Below are 22,918 nucleotides of genomic sequence, written 5' to 3' on the forward strand. Positions count from 1 at the left end.
CTCTTTAAATTAGTTACCAGGTGGTACTCTATCATCTGCCAATTTTTAGCCCCTGCTCTATGGCGATGTACCTTATCTTCACCAAATGGTCCAGTCGAGATCATAAAATCATGAGAAACTCTGCTATGTTTATACACTAAAGATTGACCCAACTCAAATAAATGTTCTTCTGTTGACTGTAGAATTCAATTTTTACAAAAATAAATTTTATAAGAGTAAATGTTATATTTACTTAATTATTAGTAAGAACAATTATAATTTTATTTTCAGGTTGATAAACTAACATCCAGAATATTAATTCTGATGTATGAATTTAAAAATATCAGTGAATGCTCTTTTTTAATCCTCAGCATCAAATGGATCCATCGAGTAATTTCTATAACTACAGGACAGCTTTGCGAGGAGCAGCCCAGAGATCAATGACAGCTCAAAGTACCAGGGAAAAGGTAAGAGACAGATATACATAATAGAATGGTTAGAACATGTAATCCTAGTGTTAAGTACTGTGACTTCTAATTAAGACTCAACACTAAAAGAGTTTTTAAAAAAGTAAACAGAGGATTCTTGAATTTATTGGCCTAGATTTTGTTCTCAGCAGTGAAAGAACGGTGTTTGCCATTCACCTTTGCCATTCATCTTGCTTCAACTTACCCATAGACTTTTTGCGAGCTTGTCCTAATATGGTGCCTGTTTCCGCGATGTGCCCTCGACAGGGGATCTGTGACATCTGTGAGCAGGGAGAGCAACAGCAAGGTTTTCAACCAATCAGATTGAAGAATTCTCACTGAGACAAGCAGAGTCCAAACCAGGAAGTATAAAGCAGGAAATACAAATTAGATTTAAATGATGTACAGAAAGTGAAATAAAGATTGGAAAATATAGACGAGATTAAGGGAGAGAGATAAAAGAGACAGACAGAAAAGCTAATGAAAAAAAAAATCTCCAACACTAATTTTCTTCTGAGGGATTGACACTTCACCCTTGTAAAAATATTTTTTCAGGGCAAGAGAGTTTGTTCAGCAGTAATTATCACTGTTAAACACTCACTTACTTCTGAATGCACCAGCACTAACCTTTTCAGCTGTTTTTAGTGGGGAACAAGTGGGCAAGTACAGCAAGTTCATGCTGTTGCAGTCATTTCAACGACGAGTCTATCAGCAAGGACTGCAGCAGCGCACCCTGTGGAAGAGCAGGGTATCTCTGCCAGCAACTTCAGGAGTTCCCTGTTTAATTGCGCATGTGTGTACTCCAGAGGTTTCTGTCAGATTTCTTGCATTATAACGGTGAGCGCTGATAGCCCGACTGTTATTCTCATCGCAATTTCCAGGCCATTATTTTTTGGCAATCTCTAAAATTGGACATTAATGTTGGATGAATGAAAAAACTGTCCAGCATAATCATATTCAGCTCAAAGTGCTTTGTTTCTTAAGTTATTTATTTATTAAAATTATATAACAGCAGATACCAGGTATTTGTTTTATTACCTCTGACCTTCCCATTTTATCTGAATGTCTGAATGTATACTCTTTCCTCTTGCAGCTCAACCTTCTTGTAATCTTTTGTTTAAACTGAAGTATTATTAACTCTGCAAAAATAAATCTTACTTGTTCCATGTCTTTCAAGGTGTCTGTATTAAATAAAATCTTCACCTGATTAACATTGTAGAAGTAGTTTATCACTTTTACCAAGTCTCGAAAATGTTATAGTTAAAGTCCGTGAATTTCCTCAGAGCTGCTCCTGCTCCACTGCCACAACTTCACCGGAAGTGTGGCGGGAACCCTGTTTTCCGCCGTACGTTTGGTGAAGTTATAGCGAAGTGGGAGCAACTCCGAGGAAACTCCCGGACAAAGTTATCCTTATGCAGTTGAGATGCAGACTGTATGAGCATGGTCTTAGTCTAGTCACACTACTGGATTTTAATTTAATTCTGGTTTCTATATCAAATTAATTATAAAGTTTGATTATAATCAGTGGGCACTGTCTTCATATGTGTAGTTTTTCACTTTCAAGTTTTGAAGTATTTACTCACAAGGTTGTTAAATTTTACTTTGTTTAGGCTCATTTTGAATGTGCTCATGTGGTATGTTTTCAAGCTTGCTGGCAAGAGAGTTGAGCTGATAAACTTGTCACCCCATCCCTAGTACACACATACAATTGCTTACATTGTGGGCAGTACTCTTATTTCTGATGCTCTGTGCACACTGAATAAAACGTTGACTGATTAGATTAGTGCTTATATTACTGAACACTGAAGAGTACTTTCAGACTAATGCATTCCCCAATCTTTCAGATGACCTATCAGATCTTAATTCTCAGTATGAGTTGTTCGATGTGTGAACTTGGTTTCCATGACAATGTTTTCATAAGTTCTGGACTGGAACAATTGTGTTCCTGTATCAAACAGCTAGAAAGATTGTGACTCAGGCTCTTCAGCAAAATACAGTGCAATGCAATAGCTTAGGATTTGAATAAACCAAGTTGAATTAGACCTCTGTGAAGTCTTGGTTGGGATGTTTTTTTACATCAACAACAACTTACATTTATATAGTGCTTTTAACATAGTAAGATATCCCAAGACGCTTCACAGGAGAGTTATCAAACAAAATTTGACACTGAGCCACATACGGAGTTATTAGAACAGATGACAATGATGTAGGCTTTAAGGATCATTCTATAGGCGGAGAGAGAGGTAGAGAATCGGAGAGGCTTAGGGGGAATTGGAACCTAGGCTCCAAGCAACTGAAGACACAGCCGCCAGTGGTGGTGTAATTAAAATCAGGAATGCGCAAGAGGCCAGAATTGGAGGAGCGCAGAGATCTCAAAAGTTTATTGCGCTGGAGGAGGTTACATAGATAGGGAGGAATGAGGCCATGGAGGGTTGTTGCCGGACTGGGAGCCAATCTAGTTCAACGAGCACAGAGGTATTGCATGAACAGGACTTGGTGCAAGTTAGGATAAGGACTGCAGAGTTTTGGATGAGTTCTCAAGGGCAATTAGGGATTGGAAATAAATACGGGCATTGCTAGCGATGCCCATATCCCATGAACGAATAAAAACAAAAGTTCAAGTTTGTGGAGGGTGGAAGATAGCAGGCTGGGGAGGAAAGCATTAGAATAGATGAGTTGAGATGGGGTGGAGACAGCAGATGGAAGTAGTCGGTCTTGTTGATGGAGCGGATATGTGGTCTGAAGCTCATCTCAAGGTGAAATAGGATGCCAAGGTTGTGAACATTCTGGTTCAGCCTCAGACTGTGACCAAGGAGAATAATGGAGTCAGTGTCTAGGGAATGGAGTTTGTAGCAGGGATTGAAGACAATGGCTTGGGTCTTCCCAATATTTAGTTGGAGGAAATTTCTGCTCATCCAGGATTGGATGTCGGACAAGCAGTGTGACGAATCAGAGACAATGGAGGGGTCGAGAGAGATGGTAGTGAGGTAGAGCTAGTTTCATCAGTGTACATGTGGAAACTTACATTGTGTTTTCGGCTGATGCCGCCGAGGGGCAGCATGTCGATGAGAAATAGGAGGGGGCCAAAGATAGGTCATTTGGGGGCTCCAGAGGTAACAGTGCAGGAGTGGGAAGAGAAGCCATTATAGATGATTCTCTGGCTATGACTGGATAGGTAAGAATGGAACCATGCGAGTACAGTCCCACCTAGCTGAATGACGGAGGAGAGGCGTCGGAGGAGCATAGTGTGGTCAACTGTGCCAAAGGCTACAGACAGGTCAAATACTGAGAAAGCCAGCTATTCCTGAAGCTTCTGTTCATATGTAGAGAAAATTCCAGTTGTAGATCACCACATTTTAGCAGATTAGCAAAAGCGCTGTCATTTGAAGTCAATGGAAAAGAAAATTTGAGCGAGTGTAGTACAAACTTCACCCCCTAAAAGTTAAATAATATGTAAATTAAGTTTTACCTATTGTCTTTTTTTCTCTGCTGATTGTTTCCCTCTGATCTTCTTCTGAATATATTGACTCCTTATTGGGTTATGGTTTCATTGACGCTGGTCACTCTCCAGTCCTTTAACCAAGTAACTGTTATTCAGATGTGAGCCATGACAATAAGCTTTGGAAGGCTAATCAAACATAGACAGCACCCCATCATAGTCCAAACTTGTTCTTACCTGTTGTCTCTACACACTTCCAGTAGGGTTGCCAAATAGCAATCAAAAGTGGACATATTGGCTGATTTTCCCTCCATAACCTAGGGGTGTCGAAGCCAATTATAATACCCATACCAGAGATGAGCTAACTCACTAAGGTCAACATCCCCAGCATCGAAGCACTGACCACATTCGACCAACTCTGTTGGACGGGCCACATCGGCCACATGTCTGACAAGATACTCCCAAAGCAAGCGCTCTACTCGAAACTCCTACTCAGCAAGCGAGCCCCAGGTGGGCAGAGAAAACATTTCAAGGACACCCTCAAAGCCTCCTTGATAAAGTGCAACATCCCCCCCAGCACCTGGGAATCCCTGGCCAAAGACCGCTCTAAGTGGAGGAAGAGCATCCGGGAGGGTGTTGAGCACCTCGAGTCTCGTCGCCAAGAGCATGCAAAAAACAAGCGCAGGCAGCGGAAGGAGCGTGCGGCAAACCAGACTCCCTACCCACCCTTTCCTTCAACCACTGTCTGCCCCACCTGTGACAGAGATTGTAATGCCCATATTGGACTGTACAGTCCCTGAGAACTCATTTTTAGAGTGGAAGCAAGTCTTCCTCGATTTTGAGGGACTGTCTTTGATGATGATGATGATAAGCTCGTGACAGACTGTGGGTGGAACTGCTGGGATGTCTGTGTCTCCGCATCTCAGCTGTTTGCCAAATAAATTGCTGAGCCATCGGAGAATCAGTTAACTGTTTATTTTTATAAAGGGAACAATGTTGGTAGAATCCCACAGTTGCCGTCAATTGAAATAATGGGCTCAAATTTCGGCCTGAGTTGCTCCTATTTTTTTGGAGCAACTAGTTTAGAATGGAGCATCTTAGAAATTGCAATTCTCGGCATTTAGTTTGCTCCAGTTCCAGTGAGTTAGAATAGTTTCATTTTAGAACAGTTATTTTTCAAACTTACACCTGTTTTGCAAGTTTAGGCAGCAAAAACTTACTCCAAACTAACTTAGAATGGAGTAAGTGTAGATTTTTGTATGCTCAGAAAAACCTTGTCTACACTTAAGAAATTAGGCGTAGGGTGTGGGGTGTGGGGGGGAAGTGCTGGGGGAAGGGAAGCTAGGGAATTTTACAAGCATTTAACACTTCACTTCTATAAATAAAGAGCCATCCTGAATAATAAATGATAAATAAAGCAAATAAAAAATACATTTAATTTTCCTACCTTCTGAAGCAGCAGCAGCAGCAGCAGGCTCCGAGATGCAAAGACTTAGGCCATTCAGCCAGGGAATAGGGGCAGCGTCAGGCCACAGCGACGGCAGCAGCAGGCTCCGAGCGAAGATTTAGGCCATTCGGCCAGGGGATTGGAGAGGCGTACAAAGCACCGGGAGGAAGAGCCAGCCAGCCATCAAGTTTAAAAGTTTAATTTATACTTCAAGTATGGGTGCTGCATTATCAACACCATGGATTATGCAATGGTTCTCTATCAGTTCACTGCATAGGAGAGAATTGATCAGAGCTCACCACACCAGGAACGTCATAGCCCGTAGGCTGATGGGCAGGAGACCTTACCCACGTCAGCAATATCAAGCCAGGCGTTCGTACCTGGACATGTGCGAGGCTGATTGTGTCAAAAGGCTGCGTTTCCGCAGAGAAGTTGTCGTTGAGATCTGTGATATGCTGAGAGCAGATTTACAACCGAGAAGCAGAACGCCGACTGCCTTGTCTGTTGAAGTGAAGGTTACAGCTGCACTTTCCTTCTATGCCTCGGGATTGTTTCAAGCTACAACTGGAGATGTGTGCGCCATCTCTCAACGTACAATACATGCCTGCATTTACCAGGTTACGGCTGCACTGTATGCGTGGAGGAATGACTTCAGCAAGTTCCCAATGACCGACCAAGCAATGCATGACAAGTCTGTGGGCTTCTCCAGGATTGCTGGCTTCGCAAAAGTACAGGGCTGCATTGATTGTGCCCACATCATCTTGCGAGCACCTGTGGAGGATTCTGAGCAGTACAGGAATAGAAAAGGTTTCCACTCCATTAATGTGCAGCTCGTGTGTGACGACAAGCAGCGCATCATGTCAGCAGTCAATGCGAGATACCCTGGCAGCACCCATGATGCGTTCATCCTACACGACAGCCTTATATCTGACATGTTTGAGCAGTAGCCAGAAGGGCAGAGCTGGCTACTGGGAGACAAAGGGTACGGCCTCGCCACCTGGCTCATGATGCCCCTACGCTTGACACGGACAGAAGCTGACCATGATTACAACATGTTGCACATTGTGACATACAGCATCATAGAGAGGACCATTGGCATCTTGAAACAACGTTTACGATGCCTGGACCATTCCAGAGGCCACTTGCAATACTCTCCTAAGATTGTCGGTCACTTCACTGTTGCATGCTGCATAACTTAGCCATCATGAGGCAGCAGGAGCTGGTAGTGGAACCAGAAGACCCACATGAAGGGAGAGTGTCTGATGATAGTAATTTGGAAGAGCAGGATGAGGATGATGACGACAATCAGGAAAACATGCAAGTGCCTGATGCCGGAGCACGAGATTGGAGGAGGGCGGTCCATCGTGCTCCTTTAACGATTGCTCGAGCCCTGTGCCAGCAGCTCATCCATGAACGCTTCAATTACTGATGCCTGAGAGCTCTGCGACAACTGTTCCACATGGACATGTTTATTTTTTGGAGTTGTTCCTATGTTGTGTTGTGTTAATGGAGCATGATTCAGTTTTAATGAAAAAATATTTTATTGAAAAGTTAACGTTAGTGTAATAAAATATTTGTTGTATCACGCTTTACTTTTTAATATGACTCTTTAAGATCACTTAAAAACTTTAAGATCACTTACAAACTTGTAAAGTTACAAAAGTTACAAAACAATTTCAATGTGAAAAATCTTACACTCTTAAGATCACTGAAACTTCAAGATCACTTTTTAGGTGCAAAATTAAATAAGTTACAAATGAGAGCATTTACACTATAAGATCACTTAAAAACCCTAAGACCACTTATAAGTTGTAAAGTTACAAAACTTACAAAACAACTTCAATTTGAAAAAAGTTACTACAGTTACATCAAGACCAAGAAGAAAAGCAGCAAAGAAAGGCTGCAACCATCTCTCATCCACACCTCAGTGAATGTTCACTTCTTCATGGGGGTGTCATTTGATTGGCCGGGCTATGTGCCCTTATTGCAGCAGCTACCTCCCTGAGGGCCTGTGCCATCACTTGCATGCCCTCCCTGACGGCCTGTGCTGTCACTTGCATGCCCTCCCTGACGGCCTGTGCCATCGCTTGCACTCCCTCGGACATTCCCTCCCTCATTTCCTGTTCATTACTGCTATTTCTCCCGTCAGTACCGTTACCTCTTCACCCACTGCACTGACTCTGCCCTCGAGTGATCGGGTAAGCTCATTGCTCTCCACACCCAATGCCACAACCTGAGCCACATCTGTTGCATGCTGCACCTCAGGAGAGCGTGTTTCTAATCTCCTTCTCCTCTGCCTGAGTCTGCCTCGTGGCACCACTCCACTGGGAGCCACGGGCTGGGACGATGGGACCCTGGGTGTTCCAAATGGCAGCACTCCAGTAGGAGCCGCGGGCTGGGATGGTGGGGCCCTGGTCTTGCATCCGGCTCCAATCCAGTGGGAGGCACAGGCTGGGACGGTGGGGCAGTGGGTGTAAACTGCTGCATTACACCAGCAGCACCACTGGGACCCGCAATCTGTGAAACCACAGAATGTGGCTCCAGAACCTATGCAAGGGTTTGAAACACTGAATACCGCTAATGTGGACTCATAAATATCAAGTTCGAAGGTCTCCCCTGAAGACATTTCAGTCAACGCCTGCAGCCACCCTTGGTCTGGATCTTCTGGTTCTTCTTCTGAATCTTCAGGATCTTCAGGATTGGCATCATCATCTTCTGCAAAATATATCAGAACAGTCAAATGTTTAGCAGCAGAGGATGGATGGCATGAGTAGGCTCACACATAGCAGGCCAGGCAGCAGCTTGAAAGGCCATGATGCATTTTCAGGACTTAGCCACTCCCTCGTGTGTGGGCCCAGCTTGTGCTGTACTGATTGCTTTTCTCCATGTACAACTCATCAATGCAGTGACCCTCTGTTCCACGGGTGTCAGTGGATGCAGATTTGGCACGTCTCCTCCTGTTCGAGCTCTTTCCCTTTTGTTGTGGGCCAATTTCTTCTGCAAAGATTTAAATAGAACTTTTTACTGAGTGCATCTTTCTGCAGGGTGGGACATATACAGATAGTCACATTTACAATTAAGATTCCATTGAAAAATGAAAATATTACTTGCACTAACTACTTGACCAAGGTCGTGCCATTTCTTTTTACACTGGCTTCCAGATCTCCTGGTATGCACCACTGCGCAGTAATCTTCTGCAACTTGGTTCCAGCGTTTCTTCACTTCTTTGGGTGGCACTTTTGTGCGACCTCTGTTGCTGGTATCCAGCTCCTGCCATCTCTGCTCAATGACGTTAACTAATGTCTCCACTTCCTCATGCAAGAAATTCTTTGTTCTTGGTGGACGTCGTCCCATTGCTGTATTGAATTGACACTCTGATTTTTCAAAACACACAGTTCTTATTTTGCATGCACCTATGCAGCACTTGTTCTGGAAGTTTAGCAGCAACAAGCAGCACTCACTGATTTCAGCAGGTGGTTTCTTCAACAGTGCTGCTGAGAGCACTCCTTCAGGCTCAAAAAATCACCAAAATTCACTCACAAGCCTTTCCACAGCTCCACAAAACAAAACAGCACTTTTCCTCATTTACCTTTAAAAATTGCCGAGTGCCAATGTTTGTCTGCTATTGCGCATGCATGGCTGCCGGCACTAAATGTGCTGCTGTGAGGTAGCCCCGCCCCACTGCTGGCAGATCTTCGGTGCCACGCTTTGGCCCCACCCCCCGCAGCTGCTGGTACGCCGCACCGACCTGGAACAGGCCCGAGAAGGATCACAGAAGACCGAGGTAGGCTTTAGGCACACTTTTTCTTCCAGCAAACAGGCGTGCCTCTCGGAGGTGTGCCGTTCGAAAGGAGAGCCGAAACTTGCCCTGCTTGTAACTAAAAGCAGCTCAGGAATCTGCAGTCAGTCTTCCTCTAAAGTAGCTTAGATTTTGATAGTTGTATTCCAATGTAGGCCAGTAAGATATGTTACATTTTTATTTGTAACTTCTGTTAATTTACCTCAGTGTTTTAAAGTCAGAACCCTTGGTCAACAATGATATGCTAAGCTGCATATTTTGCAAGATATTGCTCAGCAACTCAGCATGAGCTTTATTGCTGGTATTGTTTGTCAGACTTCGAAACAATGTCTTGCAATCTTTAAAGATATTAAGGGAAAGTAATACAAAAGTATAGAAGCCTTAAAAATCTATGGCCTCGAAATTACGCTACGTGAATATTAAGGTACAAGCACCTAACTCCTATGAAATTCCTTATCTAATGTTTTAGTGATGGTGCTAACCCATTTAAAATAAGTAGCATACTGCCTCCATTAACATGGCAGGAAAGAAATTTCATACAAATGTATTAAGTCCTTTTCAGCTAACATTTGCAGAGTGTGAGAGCAACCCATTATTAGCCATTCACTTTCAGTAAAACCTTCAGTCAAACAACATTCTCCTGTAAGGTCCATCAATATGTGTAATTAACAGTTTAATTAATGGGCTGTACTCTTTAACTAAAGTTTATAACCTGTTTTTATTTAATGGTACTTATTTGTATTTTTTGACAGATTGTAATTCCTTTCTGCAGTCTATTAATCAAGGATATTTACTTTTTAAATGAGGGTTGTGCCAATCGTTTACTGAATGGACATGTCAATTTTGAGGTGAGTAATTCTGATGTTATTTTCTCCATTTTTGAGAAATATTGCTGAATAAAAGAGGCAAAAAATAGTAAAATGCATATAAGTTCAAATGTTCTGAAGAAAGAAATAGTTTAATATTAAGAAAACATGTGATTTAGCTGCTATATAACAGCTGTACAATGTACCAGTTAACATTATGAAGACTATTTTTCAATCCATCTATCTGCCTTGATGTGAAATCACAATCTTCATTGATCACTTTATGTATTTGTCACAATTACTCTGTCATGTAACTCTCTCTGAGATGTCTTGTGTCCGTTTGTGTCCCACCTGATCTCTTATTTTAATATTTGGTCCTCTGCTACAGTCTGCTACATTGTTGATATTGATATGTGTGTATGCGTTGTATCTCTTTCTGTCTTCATTCCTGCATTTGTTTGTCTCGAGTTATTTCTGTCTTTGTGAAATCTTCTGTTGATCTAGTTCTTTCTTTAATGTGTTTTTCTCCTTTTAGCTGCATGTGTGGCTTTTTAAAGTTGAAAATAACTTTAAAATATATTAGAGGAGTGAAGGTGCAAAATGTTTAAATGAATATTTTAAAAGTAAAAAGCAGGTCATACAATAGCACATAGTGTGTGTGACACTAGGCGTGCGTGAATCTGTGACATATGTGACATGGTTAATATTGAAAACTCCACCTACGGGCATAAGAGGGACTACAAATGGGTTTTCCCATAGGAGCAATGTTGATGTGAGAGTTTTCAGTGAAATAGATGTGTCACCGAGCACATTTAATATATATTGGATGAAGGGGTGTGATAAGATTAATAATGATACATTGGCTGTGATTTTACCTACCAAGGTGAGAGCGGAGTCTGAACCCGCTGCCAACTCCATTCCGCTCTGTGGAAGTGATTTTATGTTGCTTGGGCTTGTTAAGCTCACCCAGCGAGTTGCCTGGCCAATTAAAAGGAAGCAGGTCTGATGACATTATTTGATGATGCGTCATTAGCTGGTTTCCTTAAAGGGACCATGTCCAAATTGATTTTGACAATTGTGCTGTCAGTGTGCTAAGCATTGAGCTGCTACAAACACTGACAAGCACTGCACAGAGGTGCAGGGCTGCATGCAGGCTCTCCCATGACTCCCTCCATATGCTTATGGAGGGAACCACAGCATGCAGGGAGTTTCTCTTCCCTTCCAATCGGTGGAAGACACCACTCCAGGAGACCAACACAGCCTGGTTACACATTGCACAGGAGATCACAAGCAGTGATGTTGTCAGGAGGACCAGGCTGCAGTGGCGCAAACCTTTCAATTATCTCAGTAGATCACGAAACGTTACTGCAAAGCCACACTCAACCTCATCCTGCTGTGCCACTCATCACAACCCCATCACTCTGCCTTCCCTACCTACTCCCGCACATTCTTACTCTCACCAACTTATCTTGCACCTCCACCCATCCCTCTCTCTATCTACATTATCACAACCCCATCTCACTAGCCACCCCTCACACTCACCCTCATCCTAGTGCAAGCATACTGACTAACAACACACAAGGGTAGGCACTTAGGTGTTTTATACAATGTTCATGTAAAGTTTCTGTTAATGTGTTGTCAAACATTGAAACCTTTAGTTTCAACACTTTGCCTTCTTGGACAGATTTGTGTGCACCTTTGGAAGTGGCTTAGACAGTTGCAGTGAAAGTAGATAAGTCGCCAGGCCCGAGTGAAATGCATCCCAGGCTTTTGAGCGAAGTAAAAGAGGAAATAGCAGAGGCCTTGACCATCATTATCCAGTCCACTTTGGATCTGGGCATGGTGCCGGAGGATGGGAGGACTGCTAATATAGTATCCTTATTTAAGAAGAGAAAAAGGGACAGGCCGAGTAATTACAGGCCTGTCAGCCTAACCTCAGTGGTGGGAAAATTATTGGAAAAATTCCTGAAAGACAGGATAAATCTGCATTTGGAAAGGCAAAGATTAATTAGGGACAGTCAGTACAGATTTGCTTAGGGAAGATCGTGTCTGACTAAGCTGATTGAATTTTTTGAGGAGGTAACCAAGAGGGTCGATGAGGGTAGTGCATACGATGTAGTATATATGGATTTAGCAAAGTTTTTGATAAGATCCCACATGGTAGACTGGTCATGAAGGTTAAAGCCCATGGGATACAGGGCAAAGTGTCAAGTTGGATCCAAAATTGGCTTGAAGGAAGAAAGCAAAGGATAATGATTGCTGGATGTTTTTGTGACTGGAAGGATGTTTCCAGTGGGGTTCCGCAGGACTCAGTACAGACCCATGCTTTTTGTGGTATATATCAATGATTTAGATTTGAATATAGGGAATATGATTAAGAGGTCTGCAGACGACACTAAAATTGGCTGTCTGGTTGATAATAAAGAGGAAAGTCATGGGCTGCAGGAGGATATCAGTCTACTGGTCAGGTGGGCAGAGCAGTGGCAAATGGAATTTAATTCAGAGAAGTTTGAGGTGATGTACTTTGGGAGGGCTAATAAGGAAAGGGTATACACATTAAGTGGTAGGCCACTTAATAGTGTAGATGAACAAAGGGACCTTGGAGTGCTTTTCCACAGCTCTCTGAAAGTAGCAGGCCAGGTGGATAAGGTGGTTAAGAAGGCATACGGAATGCTTGCCTTTATTGGCCGAGGCACAGAATATAAGAGCAGGGAGGTTATGCTTAAATTGTATGATACTTTGGTTAGGCCACAGCTGGAGTATTGCATGCAGTTCTGGTAGCCATATTATAGGAAGGACGTGATTGCACTCGAGAGGGTGCAGAGGAGATTTACTAGGATGCTGCCTGGAATGGAGAATCTTAGTTCTGAGGATAGATTGGATAGGTTGGGTTTGTTCTCATTAGAACAGAGGAGGTTGAGAGGAGACCTCATTGAGGTGTACAAAATATTGAGGGGCCTGGACATAATGGATAGTAAGGGTCTATTTCCATTGGTGGAGGAGTCTATTATGAGGGGACATTGTTTTAAGGTGGTTAGTGGAAGTTTTAGAGGGGATTTGACGGGGGGATTCTTTACACAGAAGGTTGTGGGGATCTGGAACTCGGTGCCTGGAAGAGTGGTGGATGCAGAAACCCTCATCACTTTTAAGAGATGGTTGGATGGGCCCTTAAAGTGCTGTAACCTGCAGGGTTACGGACTGAGACCTGGTAATTGGGATTAGACTAGATGACCTTATGTTGGACGGCGCTGATATAATGGTAAGTACTGCAGGGAATAGAATACGGCCAGGGTGATCTCTTGGACTAGTTTCGATTGCCTGGACGGGTTGACGAGGAATTTTCCCAGATTTTTTCTCCCTAAATTCGCCTGGGTTTTTATCTGGTTTTTGCCTCTCCCAGGAGATCACATGAATGTTTTAGTATAAGGGGTGTCGCAGTTGTGGTGAGGTGGATTGGTTGGACTGGGTGCTCTTTGCCTTTCTGTCATTATTCATGGCTTTATATGTAACCTTTAGGGTTGCTGACCAAGGGCTATGTGGCTCTTTGTCGGCCGGCACGGACACGATGGGCGGGAGGGGCCTCCTTCGGTGCTGTAAATTTCTATGTTTCTATGTTTCTATGAATGGTGAAACATAAGGGTAACTCCCGCAATGCTGACGAGTGTGAAAGGAATGGCTTGGGCATTGCAGGGATACTTTATGGTGTTGGTGTGGCGTGGTGCCAACGTGGTACCAAAAGTAGTAATCTCGGGATTGCTACCAGTGCCACGTGCTAGTCAGAGTAGGAATCGCAGGATAGCGCAGATGAATACGTGGCTTGAGCAGTGGTGCAACAGGGAGGGATTCAAATTCCTGGGGCTTTGGAACAGGTTCTGGGGGAGGTGGGACCAGTATAAACCAGACGGTCTGCACCTGGGCAGGACCGGAACCAATGTCCAAGGGGGAGTGTTTGCTAGTGCTGTTGGGGAGGAGTTAAACTAATATGACAGGGGCATGGGAACCAATGCAGGGAGACAGAGGGAAACAAAAAGGAGACAAAAGCAAAAGACAGAAAGTAGATGAGTAAAAGTGGAGGGCAGAGAAAGCCAAGGCAAAAAACAAAAAGAGCCACTGAATATAAAGGAGCTGCAGGAGGGGTCAAAACTGAAAATCATGGTTTAAAAACTAGGATTAAAACACTTTACCTAAACGCACGCAGCATTCGAAATAAAGTAAATGAGTTGACGGCACAAATCATTACAAATGGGTATGATTTGGTGACCATTACAGAAAAATGGTTGCAGGATGGCCAAGACTGTGAATTAAACATACAATGGTATCTGACGATTCGGAAAGATAGACAAGAAGGGAAAGGAGGTGGGGTAGCTCTGTTAATAAAGGATGATATCAGGGCAGTTGTGAGAGACGATATTGGCTCTAATGAACAAAATGTTGCATCATTGTGGGTGGAGATTAGAGATAGTAAGGGGAAAAAGTCACTGGTGGGCGTAGTTTATAGGCCCCCAAATATTAACTTCACGGTGGGGCGGGCAATAATCAAGGGAATAATGGAGGCATGTGAAAAAGGAACGGCAGTAGTCATAGGGGATTTTAACCTACATATCGATTGGTCAACTCAAATCACACGGGGTAGCCTGGAGGAGGAATTCATAGAATGCATACGGGATTGTTTCTTAGAACAGTATGTAACAAAACGTACAAAGGAGCAAGCTATCTTAGATCTGGTCCTGTGTCATGAGACAGGAAAAATAAACGATCTCCGAGTAAAAGATCCTCTCGGAATGAGTGATCACAGTATGGTTGAATTTGTAATACAGATTGAGGGTGAGGAAGTTGTGTCTCAAATGAGCGTACTATGCTTAAACAAAGGGGACTACAGTGGGATGAGGGCAGAGTTGGCTAAAGTAGACTGGGAACACAGACTAAACGGTGGCACAATTGAGGAACAGTGGAGGACTTTTAAGGAGCTCTTTCATAGTTTGCAACAAAAATATATTCCAGTGAAAAAGAAAGGCGGTAAGAGAAAAGATAACCAGCCGTGAATAAGCAAGGAAATAAAGGAGAGTATCAAATCAAAGACCAATGCGTATAAGGTGGCCAAGGTTAGTGGGAAACTAGAGGATTGGGAAAATTTTAAACAACAGCAAAGAATTACTAAAAAAGCAATAAGGAAAGGAAAGATAGATTACGAAAGTAAACTTGCGCAAAACATAAAAACAGATAGTAAAAGCTTTTACAGATATATAAAACGGAAAAGAGTGACTCAAGTAAATGTTGGTCCCTTAGAAGATGAGAAGGGGGATTTAATAATGGGAAATGTGGAAATGGCTGAGACCTTAAACAATTATTTTGCTTCGTTCATCACAGTGGAAGACGAAAAAACTATGCCAAAAATTGCTGGTCACGGGAATGTGGGAAGGGAGGACCTTGAGACAATCATTATCACTAGGGGGGTAGTGCTGGACAGGCTAATGGGACTCAAGGTAGACAAGTCCCCTGGTCCTGATGAAATGCATCCCAGGGTATTAAAAGAGATGGCGGAAGTTATAGCACATGCATTCGTTGTAATCTACCAAAATTCTCTGGACTCTGGGGAGGTACCAGCGGATTGGAAAGCAGCTAATGTAACACCTCTGTTTAAAACAGGGGGCAGACAAAAGGCAGGTAACTATCGGCCGGTTAGTTTAACATCTGTAGTGGAGAAAATGCTTGAAGCTATCATCAAGGAAGAAATAGCGGGACATCTCGATAGGAATAGTGCAATCAAGCAGACGCAACATGGATTCATGAAGGGGAAATCATGTTTAACTAATTTACTGGAATTCTTTGAGGATATAACGAGCATGGTGGATAGAGGTGTACCGATGGATGTGGTGTATTTAGATTGTCAAAAGGCATTCGATAAGGTGCCACACAAAAGGTTACTGCAGAAGATAGAGGTACGCCTAATCAGAGGAAATGTATTAGCATGGATCGAGAATTGGCTGGCGAATAGAAAGTAGAGAGTCGGGATAAATGGGTCCTTTTCGGGTTGGAAATCGGTGGTTAGTGGTGTGCCACAGGGATCGGTGCTGGGACCACACTCAGCTCCACTTACCCGCCCGCTCCCCTTAACCCTTAATTCCCTTATTGGTTAAAAATCTATCTATCTGTGATTTGAACACATTCAATGAACTAGCCTCAACTGCTTCCCTAGGCAGAGAATTCCACAGATTCACAACCCTCTGGGAGAAGAAATTCCTTCTCAACTCGATTTTAAATTGGCTTCCCCGTATTTTGAGGCTGTGCCCCCAAGTTCTAGTCTCCCCGACCAGTGGAAACAACCTCTCTGCCTCTATCTTGTCGAACCCTTTCATTATTTTAAATGTTTCTATAAGATCACCCCTCATCCTTCTGAACTCCAACGAGTAAAGACCCAGTCCACTCAATCTATCATCATAAAGTAACCCCCTCATCTCCGGAATCAGTCTAGTGAATCGTCTCTGTACCCCCTCCAAAGCTAGTATATCCTTCCTTCAGTAAGGTGACCAAAACTGCATGCAGTACTCCAAGTGCGGCCTCACCAATATCCTGTACAGTTGCAGCAGGACCTCCCTGCTTTTGTACTCCATCCCTCTTGCAATGGAGGGCAACATTCCATTCACCTTCCTGATTACTTGCTGCACCTGCAAACTAACTTTTTGGTATTCATGCACAAGGACCCCCAGGTCCCTCTGCACCGCAGCATGTTGTAATTTCTCCCCATTCAAATAATATTCCATTTTATTGTTTTTTTTTCCAAGGTGGATGACCTCACATTTTCCGACATTGTATTCCATCTGCCAAACCTCAGCCCATTCGCTTAACCTATCTAAATCTCTTTGCAGTCTCTCTATGTCCTCTACACAACCCGCTTTTCCGCTAATCTTTGTGTCATCTGCAAATTTTGTTGCACTACACTCTGTCCCCTCTTCCAGGTCATCTATGTATATTGTAAACAGTTGTGGTCCCACCACCGATCCCTGTGGCACACCACCAACCACCGATATCCAACCCAAAAAGGACCCATTTATCCCGACTCTCTGCTTTCTGTTCGCCAGCCAATTCTCGATCCATGCTAATACATTTCCTCTGACTCCATGTACCTTTATCTTCTGCAGTAACCTTTTGTGTGGCACCTTATCGAATGCCTTTTGGAAATCTAAATACACCACATCCATCGGTACACCTCTAACCACCATGCTCGTTATATCCTCAAAGAATTCCAGTAAATTAGTTAAACATGATTTCCCCTTCATGAATCCATGTTGCGTCTGCTTGATTGCACTATTCCTATCGAGATGTCCCGCTATTTCTTCCTTGATGATAGCTTCAAGCATTTTCCCCTCTACAGATGTTAAACTAACTGGCCTATAGTTACCTGCCTTTTGTCTGCCCCCTGTTTTAAACAGAGGTGTTACATTAGCTGCTTTCCAATCCGCTGGTACCTCCCCAGAGTCCAGAGAATTTTGGTAGATTATAACGAATGCATCTGCTATAACCTCCGCCATCTCTTTTAATACCCTGGGATGCATTTCATCAGCACCAGGGGGCTTGTCTACCTTGAGATCCATTAGCCTGTCCAGCACTACCCCGCTAGTGATAGTGATTGTCTCAAGGTCCTCCCTTCGCAGATTCCCGTGACCAGCAATTTTTGGCATGGTTTTTGTGTCTTCCACTGTGAAAACCGAAGCAAAATAATTGTTTAAGGTCTCAGCCATTTCCACATTTCCCATTATTAAATCTCCCTTCTCATCTTCTAAGGGACCAACATTTACTTTCGTCACTCGTTTCCGTTTTATATATCGGTTAAAGATTTTACAAATTGTTTTTATGTTTTGCGCAAGTTTACTTTCGTAATCTATCTTTCCTTTCTTTATTGCTTTCTTATTCATTCTTTGCTGTCGTTTAAAATTTTCCCAATCTTCTAGTTTCCCACTAACCTTGGCCACCTTATACGCATTGGTTTTTAATTTGATACTCTACTTTATTTCCTTGCTTATCCACGGCTGGTTATCCCTTCTCTTACCGCCCTTCTTTTTCACTGGAATATATTTTTGTTGAGCACTATGAAAGAGCTTCTTAAAAGTCCTGCACTGTTCCTCAATTGTGCCACCGTTTAGTCTGTGTTCCCAGTCTACTTTAGCCAACTCTGCCCTCATCCCACTGTCGTCCCCTTTGTTTAAGCATCGTACGCTCGTTTGAGACACTACTTCCTCACCCTCAATCTATATTACAAATTAACCATACTGTGATCACTCATTCCGAGAGGATCTTTTACTAGGAGATCGTTTATTATTCCTGTCTCATTACACAGGACCAGATCTAAGATAGCTTGCTCCCTTGTAGGTTCTGTAACATACTGTTCGAAGAAACAATCCCGTATGCATTCTATGAATTCCTCCTCCAGGCTACCCCATGCGATTTGAGTTGACCAATCGATATGTAGGTTAAAATCCCCCATGACTACTGCCGTTCCTTTTTCACATGCCTCCATTATTCCCTTGATTATTGCCCGCCCCACCGTGAAGTTATAATTTGGGGGCCTATAAACTACGCCCACCAGTGACTTTTTCTCCTTACTATCTCTAATCTCCACCCACAATGATTCAACATTTTGTTCATTAGAGCCAATATCGTCTCTCACAACTGCCCTGATATCATCCTTTATTAACAGAGCTACCCCACCTCCTTTCCCTTCTTGTCTATCTTTCTGAATAGTCAGATACCCCTGTATGTTTAATTCCCAGTCTTGGCCACCCTGCAACCATGTTTCTGTAATGGCCACCAAATCAACGCATTTACTTTGTTTCGAGTGCTGCGTGCATTTAGGTAAAGTGTTTTAATATTAGTTTTTAAACCATGATTTTTAGTTTTGACCCCTCCTGCAGCCCCTTTATATTCAAACATATTGTCCCTTGCTCTCACCTTGTGGTTTACACTTATCTCAGTGCTACTCTGCTCTGTTGCCTCCTGCCTTTTGCATCCTTTCTTGGGGTTCTGTTCATCTGAGCTCTCACCCACTCTAACTAGCTCAGAGCCCTGTCCTGGGTTTCCATCCCCCTGCCAAGCTAGTTCAAAGCCCTCCCAACCGCAATATCAAAACCACCCGTGATAACATTAGTAAGACTAGATAGAGAGATTGCTCCAAAGTCATGCAAACTGCGTAAAGGTCACTGTGCCTTCCAAATGCAGTAAGATCTTTGGAAGGTGAACAACTGTGAGATGGGAGCTTTTATAGCACACTTGCAGCTGTCTGGTAAAGAAATGAACTCATGTTGACACAACTCCCAATGTTCTTAACCTGACGTAATCTCCGAGCAGTGGCATCCTCATAGAAAACCTGGGAAAATGGTAAATTAACCTCAAAACTTTGTTTAACAGCCTCTTAACAAGGTCGTAATCACCTGAATTGCCTCCACCACCACTGCCTGTTGGGTCTGTTCAGCCTTTACAGACCCGACACCTGGTAAAGTAGGGCCCAAGTTTCGGGCCGCGCCTAAAACGGCGCAGCCCGGACCTGGACGCCCGTTTTTCGTGCCAGAAAGTGCACCTAAAAAAAACGTACCTATTCTCCGGCTGCCTGCAGGTCTTCTGCAGCTGGGCGCAGTACAGCACGAGCTGTTGGGGGCGGAGCCAGGTCCATGCGCTGAAAACAGTGCTGGGACCTCTGCACATGCACGCTACAGTGGGTGCGCATGTGCAGTAGCTCAAGACGCCTAAAATTGTGGGAGGGGCCCGAAGCACGCAGCCCCTAGCCCTGGCCGAATGGCTCCCCCCCCACAGACCCGACCCCCGCTCCCCCCCCCGCCTCCCCCCCCCGGCGACCCGACCTCTGCTACCCCCCAAGACACCCCCCCCCGGACCTATGCGACTCTCTCTCTTCCCCCCACCCCCCCCGGACCTCTGCCACTCTCTCCCCCACCCCCTGACCTCTGCAACACTCTCCCCCCCCTCCCCCCACCCCCCCGGACCTCCGCGACTCTCACCCCCCCCGGACCTCCGCGCCTCTCTCTCTCCCCCCTCCCCCCCGACCTCTGCGATTCTCTCGCCCCCCGCCGGACATCCGCGACTCTTCCCCCCCGCGACCCCCCCCTGAGACCTGACGCCACCTACCTGTAAATCCAGCCCGAGGTCTTGGGCCCGGCCGTTCAGCCTCCTTCTCTCCCTCCCCCCCTCTCTCCTTCCGTCCCTCCCTCCCTCCTCCCTCTCTCCTTCCCTCCTCTCTCCTTCCCTCCCTTCCTCCTCTCTCCTTCCCTCCCTCCCTCCCTCCCTCCTCTCTCCTTCCCTCCCTCCCTCCTCTCTCCTTCCCTCCCTCCCTCACTCCTCTCTCCTTCCCTCCCTTCGCTCTCCTTCCCTCCCTCCTCTCTCCTTCCCTCCCTCCCTCCTCTCTCCTTCCTTCCCTCCCTCCCTCCTCTCTCATTCCCTCCCTCACCTCTCCTTCCCTCCCTCCCTCCTCTCTCCTTCCCTCCCTCCCTCCTCTCTCCTTCCCTCCCTCCCTCCTCCCTCCTCTCTCCTTCCCTCCTCCCTCCCTCCACTCTCCTTCCCTCCTCCCTCCCTCCACTCTCCTTCCCTCCTCCCTCCCTCCACTCTCCTTCCCTCCCCTCTCCTTCCCTCCCTCCCTTCCTCCTCTCTCCTTCCCTCCCTACATCCTCTCTCCTTCCCTCCCTACATCCTCTCTCCCTTCTCCCCCTCTCCCCCCTTCTTCCCCTCTCTCCCCCTCCCCTCCTTCTCCCCCTCTCCCCCCTTCACCCCCTTCGCCCCCTCCCCCCCTTCCCCCCCCACCACCCTTCTCCCCCCCTATCTTCCTTCTCCCCCCCCACCTCCCTTCTCCCCCTCCCCCCACCCCTTCTCCCCCCCTTCTCCCCCTCCCCCCCACCCCTTCTCCCCCTTCCCCCCCCCAGTACTCAAAAGTGATGGCACGGTCAGGATTTGCGACGATTATAAAGTAACTATTAATCATTTTTCGCTACGGGACCAATACCCGCTACCTAAAGCAGACGACCTTTTTGCGACACTGGCAGGAGGCAAGACGTTCACCAAACTCGACCTGTCTTCGGCCTACATGACGCAGGAGCTGGAGGAATCTTCGAAGGGCCTCACTTGCATCAACACGCACAAGGGACTGTTCATCTACAACAGATGCCCGTTTGGAATTCGGTCGGCTGCAGCGATCTTCCAGAGAAACATGGAGAGCCTACTCAAGTCGGTATCATGCACGGTGGTTTCTCAGGATGACATATTGGTCACGGGTCAGGACACCGTCTAGCACCTTCAAAACCTGGAGGAGGTCCTCCAGCGACTGGATCGCGTAGGGCTGCGGCTGACGAGGTCGAAATGTGTTTTCATGGCAATAGAATTGGAGTTTTCGGGGAGAAAGATCGTGGCGGATGGCATTCGGCCCACAGACGCCAAGACAGAGGCTACCAGGAACGCGCCTAGGCCACAGAACATCACGGAGCTGCGGTCGTTCCTGGGACTCCTCAACTATTTTGGTAACTTCCTACCGGGGTTAAGCACCCTCTTAGAGCCCCTACATGTGTTATTACATAAAGGTGAGAACTGGGTATGGAAATAAAACCAAGTAATTGCATTTGAGAAAGCCTGAAACATTTTATGCTCCAACAAGCTGCTTGTATTGTATAACTCGTGTAAAAGACTTGTGCTAGCATGTGACGCGTCGTCATACGGAGTCGGGTGTGTATTGCAACAAGCTAACATTGCGGGGAAGTTGCAACCTGTCGCCTATGCCTCCAAGAGCTTGTCTAAGGCCGAGAGGGCCTACAGCATGATTGAGAAAGAGGCATTAGCGTGTGTGTTCAGGGTAAAGAAAATGCATCAGTACCTGTTTGGCCTCAAATTTGAGCTGGAAACCGATCACAAGCCTCTCATGTCCCTGTTTGCTGAAAACAAGGCGATAAATACTCATGCCTCAGCCCACATACAAAGGTGGGCACTCGCACTATCAGCATATAACTATACCATCCGCCACAGACCAGGCACCGAGAACTGTGCGGATGCTCTCAGTCGGCTACCATTGCCCACCACCGGGGTGGAAATGGCGCAGCCTGCAAACTTGTTGATGGTCATGGAAGCGTTTGAAAATGATAAATCACCTGTCACGGCCCGCCAGATTAGGACCTGGACCAGCCAAGATCCTCTGCTGTCCCTAGTAAAAAAACTGTGTACTGCATGGGAGCTGGGCCAGCATCCCCGTTGAAATGCAAGAGCTAATCAAGCTGTTCCAGTGGCGAAAGGATGGGCTGTCCATTGAGCAACGCGCCCAGAGAGGCACCACTAAGTTTGTGGTCCTGGCCCTCCAGACCATGGTCAAGGATTCATGTCGACTATGCGAGCCTGTTTCTCGGTAAAATGTTCCTGGTGGTGGTGGATGCTTTTTCAAAATGGATTGTATGTGAAATAATGTCGGGAAACACCGCCACCGCCACCATTGAAAGCCTGAGGGCCATGTTTGCCACCCACAGCCTGCCTGACATACTGGTCAGTGACAACAGACCATGTTTCACCAGTGCCGAATTTAAAGAATTCATGACCCGCAATGTGATCAAACATGTCACCTCGGCCCCGTTTAAACCAGCCTCCAATGGGCAGGCAGAGCGGGCAGTACAAACAATCAAACAGAGCCTTAAACGAGTCACAGAAGGCTCACTCCAAACCCGCCTGTCCCGAGTACAAGACCCCACTCGCTCACAGGGGTGCCGCTGGCTGAGCTATTCATGAAAAGGACACTTAAAACCAGACCATCGCTGGTTCACCCCAACCTGCATGATCAGGTAGAGAGCAGGCGGCAGCAACAAAATCTAAACGATGGTCGCGCCACTGTGTCACGGGAAATTGATCTGAATGACCCTGTGTGTGTGCTAAACTATGGACATGGTCCCAAGTGGATCGCGGGCACAGTGATAGCTAAAGAAGGGAGTAGGGTTTTTGTTGTCAAACTAG

The 22,918-nt window shown here is 45.3% G+C and overlaps 1 protein-coding gene across 1 annotated transcript in view; it reads left to right on the top strand.

Moving 5' to 3' along the window:
• The window catches only part of rasgef1ba (RasGEF domain family, member 1Ba), a 209,536-nt gene that overhangs the window by 133,256 nt on the left and 53,362 nt on the right, over positions 1–22,918 (top strand). Inside the window, exons 10-11 of the mRNA XM_070863893.1 lie at positions 351–446; positions 9,884–9,979. Coding sequence (XP_070719994.1) covers positions 351–446; positions 9,884–9,979 — 192 coding nt within the window. The remainder of the gene's footprint in view (positions 1–350; positions 447–9,883; positions 9,980–22,918) is intronic.

Source organism: Pristiophorus japonicus, chromosome 2, assembly GCF_044704955.1.
Source record: "Pristiophorus japonicus isolate sPriJap1 chromosome 2, sPriJap1.hap1, whole genome shotgun sequence".
Taxonomy (NCBI): Eukaryota; Metazoa; Chordata; class Chondrichthyes; family Pristiophoridae; genus Pristiophorus; species Pristiophorus japonicus.